This window comes from Excalfactoria chinensis, chromosome 1, assembly GCF_039878825.1.
Source record: "Excalfactoria chinensis isolate bCotChi1 chromosome 1, bCotChi1.hap2, whole genome shotgun sequence".
Taxonomy (NCBI): domain Eukaryota; kingdom Metazoa; phylum Chordata; class Aves; order Galliformes; family Phasianidae; genus Excalfactoria; species Excalfactoria chinensis.
Window position 1 is genome coordinate 12,853,958 of NC_092825.1, and position 15,814 is coordinate 12,869,771.

Sequence of the window (15,814 nt, forward strand, 5' to 3'; positions counted from 1 at the left end):
CTGAGGATGATGGTTAGTAGACATGGTGGGGAGGGGTTGGTGGGTGGACTAGATGATCTTAAAGGTGCATTTAAATCATATAGTTTTATGGACTAGCAGGAAGAGAATCCAGTTCCTCAGAGAGCTGCTTGGTTACAATGTCCATGATGACAACACAACAGTCTCTGTGATCCATTGAGCTCAAACTTTCATCTGAATGAGGCAAAAGTCTTTGGGGAGGAAATGAGAGGCTATATATAGGGATTGTACAAGGAAACATCAAGGCATAATGACATTTCAGTTAGTTCTTTATTTCTTTCATTTTCTTAAGATAAAGTTGGCACCCTCCATTAGCAATTCCATCACATGCATCACTGAGAGCATCACTGTCAACAGCAAGGCCAGAAACACCAGCTTTACAAAGCAGCAGAATGGTCCAGGAATTAGTTAAGGAGAAAAGAATGAACTTCTCATCAGGGAAACATTATAACATGATGAAGAAATGAGTGTTGCAAAGGTGTTTTAAAATACAAATTAGGAGCTGAAATAACCTTAAGCATTAAAATCTCATGGTGCCTCCTGCAGTTCATTGGATTTTCAAGGTCTTGGTTTGGGGTCTGACAAACTGCGTGCTGCCCATTACATAGGGCTGCTATTCATCACAGCATATGGTTCAAATTCTAGATTGCTTCATTAGCTGTTGTCTATTTAGATCTAGGATTTCACTTAGAAACTAAATGGAAGTCAATGTTTTGGCATGGAGTATGTGAAGAGTTCAAGAGAAGAAATATAAGGAGCACTGATGGGAAATGTTTCTTTTAAACAGGAAAGAGATAAATGAAAATACTACTGCTGGGATAGTTCTTCTTGATCTCAGAAACAGCTGTAAAGATATTGATGTTGATCCACCAAACAATCTATTTAGTTTCACTGGATTATCCGGTTTTGGAAGTAACAACTTTGCTCTGGAGCCTGCTGAGTCCGGGAGACTTGTGGTCAGTCATTTGTGGCTTTATGTCAGGTGGTCTCGATGTTGAAAGTGTCTTATGAGTTCTCACAAAGGTCATTTCTTACTTTGGAGTTTTTACCTGTATGAGAAAAAGCAATTACTGTAATTCATGTTGCAACAGAGTGAGTTGGTGAGAATGATTGTTCTGTTGAGATGTAAGAGACAGACCCTTTAATAGTTTCTATGGATCCTACAGAACTTGGAGAACAGAGGGCAGTTTTAAATCAAAATGCCGGGTAGGACTGAAGAAAAGTAGTTTTTTAGGGCATGTGAAGCACCAACTTTGAAATGGTTAAACAAAGCAATCTGATGTCATATCGTACCTATTTAGTCACATTAAATCATGGAAGATCCTTGTCTTCACTGTGAAGGACTGCAATATGGTAAATGTGGTAAATATTCACAAAAGCGTGGTGGGATTTGTACGTCGTGTGATTTGACGTGTCAAAATATGACTTCCTTATGTTGGTAGCTGCTGTAAAATCTGCATTTGCCAGAATCCCCGCCAGCTGCTGGACGTGTGCAGTGACGGCTGCTTTGTTGCTTTAAAAAGAACCACAGACAAATATAGAAAAGAAGAAACCCCACAAAGTGTAGTGAGTGCACAGGCAATCTGTGAACGACAAAGATGCGATAGGAGCAGTAAAATGATTCTGTATGTCTAACTCTAGTTTTTTATTAGAAGCAGGTATGTGAATGGCCACCATCCTTAGCTGCTGCACCTACCAGCACAGAAGGCATTTTCAGTGCTGCACAGGATACGACTGTTGTCAGCCCTTTGATCACCGTGCTTGTGTAATGTAATAGGCTATCTGAAGTGTCCCATCTCTCCAGGAGTTTTCCTATAGACAAAAAGCAGTGAATGCCTGTGCTTTAATCTCACTGCCACAGAGTTTATGAGGCTCTTGCAGAGAGACAGAGTTCAGGAGATTAGGATTTAAAGCTCTATATGAGCCACTGTTGAGTAGCTACTTGGTTCCTGGATAAACAGTTGTGGCTGAACCCGATACCTTTAATACAGGTCTGCAGACCTGAGCTCAAGGAGTAACTATTGCTATTTAGCAATCACAGGCTCTTGTTGAGCCAACAAAGGGCATAGTAAAGAGCCAGATCATTACACGCACTCAGAATTAAGCAGGTAAAAAGCAAAGACCTTTTGCTCAGATGATACAAGTCCCTACACTTAAAGGGAAGACAGGCAGAAGGAAAGCGTTTTGAATTGCCAAGAGATGCCAAACCGTGAACGTGACGGAAAAGCCTGAGATTCAGTCTCATAATTGATTTATAGCCTATTGTACTCCTGTGGGACTATTCGGGGTATTCAAGAGGGAGACGCTGAGAAAACCGATTGCCATCACGTGTATTGTGACTTTGTGTAAGAGAGTATAAACACAACCGTGTTTCTTTTTAATTCAGATGACTGAAAGCATTGATCTAGAAAATCCATCTAATCCAGGAGTTGAAGTTTATTCTCTGGCTGTCAGGGTGCAAGATATCGCCTTTCCTAACTACTCAAGCAAGTATCCTTTTTACACGCTTTAAAAAATATTTTCCTGTGCTGTAACAGCATGGGGAGAGGAATGCCATATGTATTTTGAATATATGCATGAGAAAAATTCACAGCCATACTTAACCATGATTTCATCTTGTGTTACATTTCCAGATACCATTTACATTTATATCAGGATAAAGCCAGTGAATGAATTCTTTCCAGTCTTCAGCAGTCTATCATATGAGTTTAATGTTCCAGAAATTACTAAAGGTACAGTAAGTAGCACCTGCATGGTAGAAGCAGCATTGTTGTACTGACAAATACTCTTTTGCTTCAAACATATTTTCATTTATTTAAATGAGGAGAATTGCTCAAAGCTCCAGTTCAAAAATGGGGTCCTGTACAATTGCCTAGTACCCCTAAATAGACAAAACTGGCAAGAAGTCCAATTGTGCAGAGAGAAATCGAGACGCAGACAAATTCAGCAGTTACACAAAAAATCTGGGACAGAGCTGGGAACTGAACTTAGATTTCTTGTTTTAGACTGTCTTTCTGCTCTTGCTAAATTAGCGTTTTGGAAGGACCGCGATAGTGCCAAGAAACAGCTGTAGACCATGGTACAGATGAGAGAGGACTCCCTTGGCCCAGGCAGGGTGTTGAACTGTCACCCCACCGTCCCTTTGGACCCAGCTTACCTGAGAGGCAGAGTGGGGCTGGGATGCTTGGATGGAAAGTGTGAGCTCCAACAGGCAGCGCAGCTCCTCAGGCTGGAGCTAAGCTTTTTCCCATTCCTGCCACAGCCCAGGAGCAATTGCTGCAAGTGTGACCTTAAACCCTAATCCAGGAGCAGGATTTGTTGCTGTGCTGAGCTCCATAAATGCTGCTTCAGACAGAAGAGCAGTGGTTTTTTATCAGGCGTTCCTCCAACTCAAGCCAGTGCTTGGACACTGGAGGTAGTTAGTGTGTGTTGGTGTCAGGCTCTGGGGTGGCCCTTGCCACCAGAGAATTTCTGCTGTTTTTCTCTACAGATTCCTTGCATTGTGGTATTTATTGTTAGCAGACACGTACATGGGGAGCCATGTCTAACATGGTAAACTAGTGTTTCTTGTGTCTTCATTTTACTTCTTTGGGGTGAAAAATTCTAAAGCAAATACGTAGTTACACTTTTAGAAAGCTTTGACAGGAATTCTATAATTCCTTCTCCTCTAAGTTTAAAATGTTAATGAAATATGAATTTTCTTCTTCATAGTTGGATCCAGTATTGGAAAAGTAACTGCCAGCGATGCAGACTGGCCACCCAGTGTCATCACTTATTCCATTATAGCTGGAGGAGGGACCAAGGATTACACAAATGCATTCTGGATCAACCCAATTAATGGAGATGTGAAGATTTTAGCAAGATTAGACTATGAAACAACTCAGAAACACTTTTTCACAGTGCAAGCCTCGGACCAAGAGAAAACTGCAACAGCATCTGTGAGTAAACCCACTCTCCTTTGTCTACCCTTGTCTTTCTTGTTGACAAGAATACTTTAAGAATCATCTGTCATGATGTTATATTTTATTTGTTCACATCTGGTGGGAGGTGGATGGGTACTAGGCCTGCTTTCTATTCCATCCAAGTACCACCCATGGAGACACTAGGAAGGAGGTACTTAATCTCTTTATCACCTGTAATATTTCAAGGCAATCATTAAGGAAAACTTAGCATCAGGAACTTGTAATCATGACAGGTTTATCTGTTATATATTAAAATCCAACAAACACGAAGGGGCAGACCTTTGAGAGTGGTAAGCTTTTTCTCTCAACCAGATAACACCAGCTGACATTGAGCAGATCTGCTGTAACAAGGGTGCTTCCAGACAGGCAGACGGCCATTACCAGCATTCCTCTTTCACTGGAATGGTCAGTCTATAAGGAATCTTCATCCCTTCCATGCATGGATCTTGCTCTGAATTACTAAATTGTACTAAAAAGCAAAAACAATTACTGTGAAGCAATTTGAGACATTGGAAAGGAAGTTTAATGAATACCTGGGAATATTTATCATTTCTACTATAACGCACTTCAGGTAATTCAACCAGTCAGACACATCAGACTAAAAACCCTGCGGTTTGGAGCATGATTCAAGTTAAGGAACCTAAAAGAGTGCTGGTCACAAGAAGTAAAGGTCAAACGAACATTTATGTTGTCTGGTAGAATCTAGTTTGGAAGAGAGGTTCATTGCTCTTCAACTGCTGCTGATTTAAAGAGCAAAACTGGCAAAGCCAAATAGTTTCTGAAGTTAATAACATTTGGACCTGATACAGTGGAAGACCTTCAGCTTTTATTATTCTTTCCTTTCAGGTAACTGTCAGTGTTTTGGAAGTAAATGATGAAGAACCTGTTTGTTCACCCAATTTCTATTCATTTCAAATCCCAGTTAGTTTAGCAGTAGGGACCAATGTCAATGGCTTCAGGATTCAGTGTCAAGATCGTGATTCTGATCCCAGGTCTTTCCGTTACTTCATTGAAGAAGGTACTGCGTCGCAGTGTGTGAACTGAAAACAGTACAAAAATGCTTAAATACCGATTTGTATTCAATTTGATTTGTCAATAACAATCTAGCGCAGTTTGTGTGCTGCTTCTTACGGAGAGCTTATTGTGATCCTCAAGTTTCATGCATCGTTATTTTGCTGCTTTTGAAAAGAGATGCCTCTATAAGTTCGCTGCTACCATCTAGAATGATGCCCTTACACATTTGGATTGCCTACCACATTAATTAACCCACAATTAACTGCATTATTAACAAGGGCTTCAGTAGAATGAGGGAAATATCTTCACGGTTAAAAAGCCTTGGTGGAAATTAGCCCCTCTGAGTCATAAATTGTCATCAGGGGAAGCCATTCAGTGGCTGTCTGATGTGCTCTGGGCAGAAAAACAAGCGAAGGACTGGAGGGACCTCTGGAGATGCTGGTGGTGCCCATTTGGCCAAGGGGCCATTGCAGGGCCACCTCAGCAGTGGGACTGCAACATCCTCGGGTCCTCACCCAGACTGGGTGCTGCTGCTTCTGGGTGCACTCCAAGCTACAAGAAAAGGTAGTTCCGGTGAGGTGAGAGTCTCCTCTTATATGCTTGATGACACTGAGGAGTTTTTACAGCCTTGTCTCAGCTATCTCCTCATAGAGAGTCTTATTCCATGATTTTGTTATGATTTACTTACTTATATGATTTTATACAATATCAAGAAGATCAAGGAGCCATACCACTACATGGGCACTAAGTGATCCATAGAAGGTTGTCAGTAGAAACCAATCTTTTTGCTTGCTTCATGTGTTTAATTTAACGTGTGATTTTTCTTCACTTTTCTTCCTTTTTTGATGAATTGTTTGTTTGTTTGTTCATTCCTGTGACTTGCAGGCAACACGAACAATCATTTTACCTTTTCACCAGTGGCTGGATCCAACACATCTCGGCTGATTCTTGCATCTCCCTTTGACTATGAGGGTGGGCTTGATACAAAATGGATTTACAGGCTGCTTGTCTATATAACAGATGACAATTTATTATCTGCAAAGAACAAGGCTACGCACCCAGTTAAAACTGGAACAGTGACTTTAAGCATCAGAGTTATCCCAAACCCAACGACTGTCACTACCACAACGGTATGTTCACTGAAAATTGTGCCTATTCTGCATTTCTTTCATGGGTTAATCTGCATGAGACTGAAGAGGGTAGACGTATGCAAAAGGAAAGCAAAACCCTATGATAATGATAATGATATGAGCAGCTCTTGCTTTCCTCCTGCCTGCTGCAGCAGTGCAGTCAGAGGGACACAGACCAGTCCCTCCCTATCCTTGTGCTGATCACTGCTTTCATCCCTTGCCATGCCATCTCGCCATCATCCAGGATCCAGGCATTTTGTGCCTGCCTGCAGCTGTCATTCGTCTTTTCTCCACTGCATGCAGGAATGAGAATATGAGGATACCGAAAATGTAAAAGAGTTTCACAATGAAACTGTCCAAATCTGACAGAATCAGAGGGTGCTCTGAGCAGCATGTACAAATCTGGAAGCTTTGCTATGGAAATGCTTAAATTCAAATTTTAGACTGATTAATTGTCCCATTATTATCTACTGCTCTGCTGGGAAGGAATAAATGGTTTCCTCACAGCCTTCTCTTCCCCATTACTTGATATGGAAACAAAAAGTTAAGCTGAATAACAAAACTTCTATGTTTCCTCTACCATGCCTTACCACAACTGCAAACAGTCTAGCCCACATACCACAGTATTAAATCTGCCTCCCCAGAGATACCAGCCTTCCACTTACAGGCTGTTTTCCAGAAGAGCACTTCCATTACAGCACCTTCTCCCATTGCCACTTGTTACCTGTGTTCAGGCAGCAGCCCGATGAGCTGGGTGATGGAAGGCTGGTAGTCATAGAGTCACTTGAGACTTCTGTCCCAGTGAGGCTGAAGTGGAGGTGGTCTGAAATTATTTGAGTGTTTCTCAATTGGGTGTACTCAGCCCCACTGACTGACAACAGACACTGACACCACTTCATTTCAAACACTTCCTTTTAACAGTTACAGATATTACCCATTTCAGCTGCATGCCATTTTTTGAAAGGTGTCCTTAGATGGATAAAAGGTAGATATGCCACTAAATTCCACACACAATGTGATTACAAATGTCCTGTAGGAAATCTAATAAAAACTTCAGTAGATGATATAGATTCAGTAGAATGAGTAGAACCACACCATGTAGTAACCCCATAGAGCAAACAAGCAATTTCTGGTCTGTACAGGGATAGTCTCATGGCAGGACCCCAGGGAATGAGCTGTTAGCACCAAGAGATTTGCCAGCTCAGAGCTGTGTCTCCTGGCACAAGGAGGATGTGGGAGATTGCAGCTGCTTGGGAAATGTGATTTTCCCCTCTGGAGCAACTCACAGGGGAAAAAAAAAGAAGTTTCACTTATTTTTGTACAATAACACAATTCCTCAGGGTTCAGCTCCTTTTACAAAGGGGGCTGAACGATCACTGCAAATGAAGATGACCCAATTCCAGTTTTGCCTTAGGTAATGAGAAACCATTATCTTGATAATGGCAGTATTCCCTGAACTTCCAAACTCTCTGACAGCATGCTCACAGCTGCTCAGGCAATCTGAGGCTTTTCAGGCCCACCGTGGCATGCCTACTTTAATATAAGACAGTGAAACACGACCTGGAAGCAGCAAAGTGGGTGGGCTCTCTTTCACTGCCTGTGATTACCCCTGGTCTTCACAGAGAGGCACTGGGATGAATCACCACCTCCAGCAGATGCTATCTGCCTCTGCCAATCATGAGTGGAGCTGCGGGGCACCTTGGTCCAGGTGTCTTGAGTGCAGAAGTTCAGCCAGAGGAACGGTGCTGTACAGGAATGCAGCACTAAGAAATGCTTCCTATCTTGTTTTAACAGCCCAGCTTTACAGTGGTGACGAAGAGGGAGAACCTCTACTTGGACTCAGCGTGGTACGTGCCATTTGTCACCACGCTGGGAGGCCTGCTGCTCCTGGGGCTGCTGGGGCACCTGGGGGCCCTCCTGGCCAGGTGGCTCTCTGCCCGCTGCCCACCTGCACCCCGAGCCGACGGCACACCTCTGTGAGTGAGAATCCTGGTTGGGTGTTCTGTAGCCATATGCCTTCTGCTGCAGTTAGTGCAAGGCTGCGGCAATATAAGACAATAGGATGATAGGATGAGAGGGAATGGCTTCAAGTTGCACCCAGAGAGGGTTCAGGTTGGATATTAGGAACAATTTCTTCTCAGAAAGAGTTCTGAGGCACTGGCACAGGCTGCCAAGGGAGGTGGAGGAGTCACCATCCCTGGAGGTGTTCAAGAACCATATTATGTGGCACTGAGGTTAGTGAGCAATGTTGGTGGTAGGTGGACAGACAAGGTGATCTTAGAGGTTTTTCCAAACATAATAATTCAATGGCTTTATGATTCTAATGTTTATTTGTAAGACATCATCAGAACCTGTCCATGGATTGTTTTGCATGGACTTGATAATATTTTAGCAAATGTGTTAGCAGAAGGTCATAGTTGATGTAGCAGTTATGACCTCTAATGACAGCTAAGCTCATAAGGCAAAACTGGAGTCTGCGCCTGACTGTGCTGAGGAAAAATACAGGCACACTCCCTGCCCATCACAAGGGTGGGTACCACGTGTGCTCCTCCTGCTCAGCCACATTGCTCAGAGGCTGTTTCAAATGCTGGCACTAATGCCAAATTCTCTGTTCTGGCAAAGCCTTTGTAGATTTCCTGCAGTGCTCCCCCGGCCTGTTGCAAGGCTCTGACCCATGGAATTTCATGGTACCTCTGGGTGCTCTTTTTTAGCAAAAGCCACTCTGAACAGTTCTGGTTCTGAGTGGCAGGAGATGGCTGCTGGGAGCCAAGGTGCCTGCAAACTGGCATTGTCACGAACAGAGAGATAAGAGCTCTTTCATGGGGTTTGAAAAGGATTTATGTCAGTATTCTTGGGACTCGAGGTACCTTTGGAAATTACAGCAAACGTAAAGAGGTAATATATGACGGTGATTATAATTCAAGTGATGTGTGCAAGGAGTTTAGCAACTTGTGATAAAAATGACAAATGAATCCAGGAGTGTATAGCCTGGCCATTGTTATTATTTATTAATAGAGCTAGTGATTCATTGGGAGGCAGGCTTTCCCATTAAAAAGCAATTCTTATATTTTCAAATACGCTTACAGTCTTTCATATATTTAAAAAGTATTATCTGAGCACAGCAGATCAAAAGAATTGACCTTCCTCATAGGATGGAACAAGATGAGAAAGTCTGAACGTACATTTTTTCCAGATGGTATAGATCCATAATGTTATCATTAATAAGAGCATATCTTTTCACTATCATTCCCTCTTGGAGAGGTGTCAGAGCAGCAGTCAGGGTTGTTTTGCTGTTTGGGAACAGTGTTAAATGGAGCAGGCATTCAGTGAAAACAAAAACATAAACCAAACCAATCAAGCACATCCCAGAAGTCAAGGAAATGCATCCTTCTTGCCAAGTGAAAGGGAGTGAAGCATGATACCTTTATGCAGAGAAATTAAGACATTTGTTAACAGCATCTCTTGCTCTTCTTTTCATTGCAGGATAAATGCTCCAGGTGTGTACTTCTTTATTTCAATGCCTCTCAACAACACCAAGTTTCCTATTGCGTGTAAAATTTGTAATCCCATTTCTAGACAAATCCATTTGCTCCAGTACAGAAGTACTCAGATCAAACACTGTGGCTGATGGTGCGATGCCAGCCTAAGTGATGTCATTGTCCTTGCAATAGTCATGTCTATTAACTATTGGGCAAAAACCAAATTCAGAGCAGTCTGGTTTTCTGGCTTGGATGATAAAGAGTTATTGTATTTTTCATGTGTTGATCCTTAAAAAAATAATTCCATCCCTCATCAGCACCTTCAACCACCCTCCTTGCTCTCCAACCCCTTTCATTTCATGCTGGCATCGTTATGTATACCAGAAGATTTATTTTCAAGTATTGGTGCCTTTGCAGGGGTCTGAATCACTTAGCAGGGGTATAGGTTACACATACAAAAATAAGCGTTCTTTAAATGGGTGCTTTTAAGCGCATTTCTTCTTTTTAGACCCATTAGTTTTCCCCTAGCAAGCGTGGTTTGTACCATCTCATTAAGAACCCATAACTCCCTCTACACAATAGTATCTCCCAGCTTGAAAAAGCCACGACTAACGCAGCCCAACAAAGCTAACTGTTCTCTCAGTTGCCCAATTTGAGGCTTTTCAGCACTGGCCAGATTCCAAAAAAGCGATGCTTGGTGTTTTCTGAAAACACTGCTTCCCAAGAGCTGACAGAAAGGCCTGAAGGCCAGACAAAATAGATTTTCTATCAACACAATGCCTCAGAGCAATGCATACCCAGCTGCAAAAGCCAGTGGCGCCAGCAAACTGTTCTCCAAAGGATGTCCATGTAACAAACTGGTGAGACAAAATCACAGCAACTAGTTGGGCATCATCCACAATGCTGTGCTGCTGAGACGCCACTACATTTGTTTGCACATGGGATGAGTTAATAGCATGGTGAATTCACACATAACCAAACCGTTCTTCAGTCTGCATTTGACTTGACTGGATACTCAGCACTTCCCTGGTTTGTCTCCAAATGTTTGAATGCACAGGTACAAAAACCCTTGGAAAAAAACTAAACAATCCACATTTGTAGTTCAAATATCCCCCAGAGGATGATTTGCTTGCTGGTAGACAGCCAGTATGAGCTCCTACAACACCTGAGCCCTCAAAATATGCCTTGAAGGGGTAGTATGTGGTGCACAGGCTTGTGATGACTGGGCCAGGTGGGGAGATCTCACCCTAAAGAAATCCTAGTTGTGGTGCTATGGAGCAGCATACGTGAAAGGAATTATTCATGGAACAAAGATGTGAATAAGCTGCAATAATGAACATATTTGAATTTCTGTATCTGTTCTTATTACCTAGGAAGGACATTTTACTTAAGAAACCGTTGTTATTTGCTCATTATTGAAGGAATAAGACTTCTCAGTGTATGGATTTTGATTAGTCATTGGCAGCTGTGGATCCTCCTTCCAAAACACTCTGAAGGTGTTTGCTTTTCAAGTAGCGTTAGGGATCATCCTGTGAAAAGCAATCAGGCTCATTTGATAAAGCTGAGAAGTTAGGAACTAAGAATCCCTGTTTAGGGGGGGATAAAAGTGTAAAATCTGTAATCACTATCTGGTGACTCTGCCAAATCTGACTCTTTGCTATGTGCATTTACTTTTCTGTAGAAAAGAAGAAACCTAAGAAAGAAGTGGCTTTGGTGAGTACTGCTGTCCTCAGAACAAAACAAAAGGCTTATTCTGAGCCCCATCATGAAATATGTTCATCTTTTTATGAAGGATGACTCTTTTCCAAAGACAACGTTGAGATGGTAAGGGAGGAAAAAGGACTCCCCCTAAATACAAAACAGTGTAGTGTTGCAACTGACCTCCTCATCTGGAAGCAACACCATGTGTGGTGGTGCTCTCCTGCATCATGGCCCCTTTGCTTCCAAGTGCCAGATCCTGCAGCCTCTCTGGTACTATTTTGTGGCAAAAATACCGTAGCGATTTTCTTTGCTCCCAGATACCTGCAATGGTATAAAGACTGCAAATGTGCTCCCACTTTTGCACTCTCCCTCCTCAGGTTCTTTGCAAAGGGAATTCCCAACCTTCCCCTGGGTGGAGGTGACCCTCTTGTGGTTGCACATGTGGAGGTATGGTTCATGTCAGACTTTATACTTCTCCACTGAACATCTAGTAGCAACAGCCTCCACCACAAATGGATTTCGTTGCCAGTTTTGATTAAACTCAGCCTACAGGAATGCAACATGCAGGTCAGAGAAATCCTCCTTCACCCATGTAGGTCAACATTTCCAAGTCATTGCTTTCCTTGCTCAACTAATTCACAGGATTCATTTAACAATTTGTCTCTCTTCACAGGAAATGATAAAGCTCAACACTGTATTTGATGGAGAAGCCAGAGACCCAGGTAATAAAAAGCAATTAACAGTGAATATGAATGTTTGGCCAGAAACAAACTGGATGAATTGATTTAAATACAGTTCGACATTTGCTTTTTATACTTCAAATCTGCTGTTTCCAAGGAGAGCAGGAGCTCTGTCTCACAATGAAAAGCAGGAGAGTGCCCTACTAACAATTCTAATGGAGGAATGTACCCCCTGATTATTCACTACTCACCCACATGTATGGATCTGGTCGCTGGAGGTGGGAGGAGAGGAGGAATCAGCTCCTGTCCCCCTCCCTGGCTGCTGTCACAGCTCCATGGTTTTGCCCTCCCTTTGTCTGGGAAATGGCCGCAGGTTGATGTAACCGCAGGTGTACAGGCTGTGCATCCCAAACTGCTCCCGGGTTGCATGGGTGAACTGATTGCTCCTGCACAAACCTCCTCCAGAGAGCAACAGGGCATCTCTGGGTCTTGAGCATAGCTTGGGGAGGACAAGGAAGAGCGATCGCCTTTAGATAAACCGTGGCAGCTGAGGGCCCCAGTGTGGAGAAAGGGGGGCTGGTGAAATGGGGCACACAGTCAAAATGGGCCTTCAACAAACATATCTGAAAACAGGCCCAAAACAATAGGTCTCCAATTATTCAGAAAAAGGCAGGCTTGTTCTGAGCCTTGGATTTATCTGGACAAATTTCCACCCAAGTGTCTGTACTTGTGTTTCTTATTAGCTGTCTCCAGCCTCTCTGAGGCTGAGAGCTAATAGGAAACACTAGGCACAGGGACTTGGGTGAACAAACGGGGCCCTACTGTGCAATTAAGGCCATCCAGAGGGCTGCTCGAGGCTGGTTTGGGCTGGCTCCAAGCCCACCTGCTATTTATAAAGAGGAGCAGGAGGGATGGGCTCTGAAGTCCCCTTTATAACTGGATTTGTTCAATGCTAAAGATGGATATTCTCCAGCCTGCTGCTTGCTGGTGTTGTGGCAGGGCAGCTGGTGGTTCCCATCCTCACAAAGCTGACCGCACCACATTTTTGGCTATCTGAGCCCACAGAGCAATAGCACTTGAGTCATGCTTGACACAAGCGCTACAATATAACACAGCTTTGTGGTTCCAGCAGAGAACTGAGGCCTCCCTGCTCCCCCCCTCTCCCCTCCATGGCTCATTCCAGACCTTCGAGGATCAAGTGTTGGCAGTTCAGAGATGAGATTTAATAATTCCTAGCATATCAGCTGTTGAATTTGATTAGGAGGGCCAGGCAGGAGCTGCTGCCTGATCTGGGCTGCTGTAACATGTCTGTCCTGTAAGCACTCGGGAAACACCTTGTGAAGAGATCCGGTTTCATCTTTAATTGCTCCAGTTGTGTTAATGTGTCAGGAACCATTAATTCCGATAGAAACTGTAACATGCAGTAACACATAGCCACTTTTTCCTTGCAGGCCTCAATAGTCCTTTTTTTCCATGTTAATAACGTTTAACTAAAAGCTGCGCCACTAAAGCTCCCGATTCTCTACCTGTTTAGCAAGAGACAGTAAATTAGACCAGGGTGAGGTGATCACATGGGACAGATGACAGTTTTTCCACCTATCTCTTAACAGTAAATGAACTGAAAGAGCAGAGACTTAACATTTGGTGTCCAAGTAGAAACTGCTCACAAAATCTGAAGAGGGCCGAAGATCTTTGAAGCCAGTTTTTATACAGATGCAGAAGCATCTCGTTTGAGCACTGACCATCACTGGTAGTTGCCCAAGGAGGTGGTGGAGGTTTTCAGGAAGTATGGAGATGTGACACTGTGGGATGTGGGTTAGTGGGCACAGTGGGGATGGGCTGATGGCTGGACTGGATGATCTTAGTGGTCTTTTCCAGCCTTAATGGTTCTATTACTCTATGACTCCAAGCTCATCATATTTGCTTGAAGAAATGAAGCTTTCCCTCTTGGCTCTGCTCCCAGCTCATCTGGTTTCAAGGTGTCTCACATTTTCCTTTTTAGCCGCATCATGAGGAGATCTGTCTCATCTTAACCTGCTAAAGTAGGCATGATTTAATTCCTTGTCTTCTCTCCTTTGCAAGTCACTGGAAAAATGTATGAATTCAATACCCAGTCAGGGGCCCGGAGGTGGAAGAAGAGCAATGAACCCCTTCAGCCCACTGCAGCCATGCAAGTAACACCAAGCGTCACAGTCAATGGTGGCCAAGAGTCAAACAGCGCAGAGGTGCCAAGCAAAAAAGAGACTAAAGAGAAGAGGAAAGAGCCAAGAGAAGCTGCCAAGCCCTCAACTGGGCCATCCCAAGCACCAGGACAGGATAGGGTGGAGGTACCGAAGTGGAAAGAGGAACCTGAGGACAGGGAGTTGCCCTCAACAGCCCAGCAGCACAGACACTGACTCTTCTCCCTGAATGAATGCTGCATTGGGCCTAAAGCTTTCTGCCCATCTCAGCTGCAGAACATCAGGTGGCCTCTGCTGTGGACCCAAGGGCAGGATGAAGCTGGGCTTAACATTGACATGTGTGGGTAAGACTGAGAGAGAAGGGAAGGAAAATAACAGGGCAGTGACTGTGAACTGGGAGAATGCAGCCCCTGCTTTTCCATGTGCAGAGACAGTCTCTGCAGGCAGCAGAGGTTGCTTACTGAGAAAGCGAGCATGTGGAACAGTGAGAAAAAGAATCTAAAGCACCATAATGGACAGAAGCATCTGCTGCCCCCTGGGCTGTAGCCCCTGTCAGCTTCCTTCCGGGAGAGCTCCATGCCTCCAGACCAACATGGCCATGTCCCTGGATGCTTTCATGGAGGGCACTGTGCATGTGGACCCAGTGAACATGGCCAGGAATGCAGCTGCATGGAGAGCCGAGCGCGAGGCTGGCTTGCTTCTCCTGTCCCTGCTGTTGGAAAAGCAGAGTGGGTGAAAAGCAGATTAGAGTTGAGAAGTTTACTAGTAACAGCTAGAAACATTTTCGTTCAGTGTTTTATTTCATCCTTCCCTCTCATCCAGACTTGCCATAGAAAAGAACATAGTTTGAAAGCAGTTTTGGAGTGGAGACAAACCACATCTTGTCATGGCAACTCAGGGCCTCCTGTCCACACGTTCAGCTTCTTTCTCTTTTGTACCACGAGCAGCATTCAATATCTTCACCTTTGGTATTTCCTTTGGCACATTCAGTGTTTTACAGAATCAAGTGGAGCGCACTTAAAAGAATAATTACAGTAAACACATGTGGTGAAATAATCTCTTCCAAGTGTGAGCGCGTATAATGTAAGTACTGTCTAGGAACCTGATATAAAACAAGCAAACCCTGCAAGATTTCAGAACATTATTTTAATCGGAAGAAAATTAATTATAAATGATTACTTAATTCTCAGTGGCTTATATTCTTTTCTTTCCTGATGAGAAAAAGGTGGGGTTTTTTTGCATCAAGGGTCTAGTCTCAGCTTGGTGGCAACAGGAAAACACTTGGTCTAGGTTCAGGGGGGACAGTAAGATCCTGCCACACACATTGCTTTTGTTGTACGAGGAGGGACGTGGCCAGGGAGGTAATGCCACTGAGGATCCCACGCGTTACACGGCCACTCCTCGCAGTGCAGCAGCCTTTTGCTGCACTCCAAAGGAGTGATTTGGCTCAGGAACAGCTTTCCTCACAAACACCAAGTGTCTGGAGTCAAGTGACATTTCATTGAGCAATCAGAAACCCAGCGTGTCATGAACACAATGATAGAGATAGGAAAGAGTGATTTATGGTCTCTGAATGTGTTATCAGTTCCTGTGGCTGTGGTGGTTGTTATAGTGTTGTTTGCCCCTCCAGCACCAACAGGGCTGGTTGGA

The 15,814-nt window shown here is 43.7% G+C and overlaps 1 protein-coding gene across 1 annotated transcript in view; it reads left to right on the forward strand.

Annotated features, from left to right (window-relative positions):
* Nucleotides 1–15,352, forward strand: part of CDHR3 (cadherin related family member 3) — a 52,760-nt gene extending 37,408 nt beyond the window's left edge. Inside the window, exons 9-19 of the mRNA XM_072326706.1 lie at nucleotides 806–974; nucleotides 2,405–2,504; nucleotides 2,652–2,750; nucleotides 3,730–3,956; nucleotides 4,827–4,998; nucleotides 5,880–6,124; nucleotides 7,919–8,100; nucleotides 9,608–9,621; nucleotides 11,285–11,316; nucleotides 11,978–12,026; nucleotides 14,067–15,352. Coding sequence (XP_072182807.1) covers nucleotides 806–974; nucleotides 2,405–2,504; nucleotides 2,652–2,750; nucleotides 3,730–3,956; nucleotides 4,827–4,998; nucleotides 5,880–6,124; nucleotides 7,919–8,100; nucleotides 9,608–9,621; nucleotides 11,285–11,316; nucleotides 11,978–12,026; nucleotides 14,067–14,380 — 1,603 coding nt within the window. The 3' untranslated portion in view covers nucleotides 14,381–15,352. The remainder of the gene's footprint in view (nucleotides 1–805; nucleotides 975–2,404; nucleotides 2,505–2,651; nucleotides 2,751–3,729; nucleotides 3,957–4,826; nucleotides 4,999–5,879; nucleotides 6,125–7,918; nucleotides 8,101–9,607; nucleotides 9,622–11,284; nucleotides 11,317–11,977; nucleotides 12,027–14,066) is intronic.
* The last annotated feature ends 462 nt before the right edge of the window (nucleotides 15,353–15,814 follow it).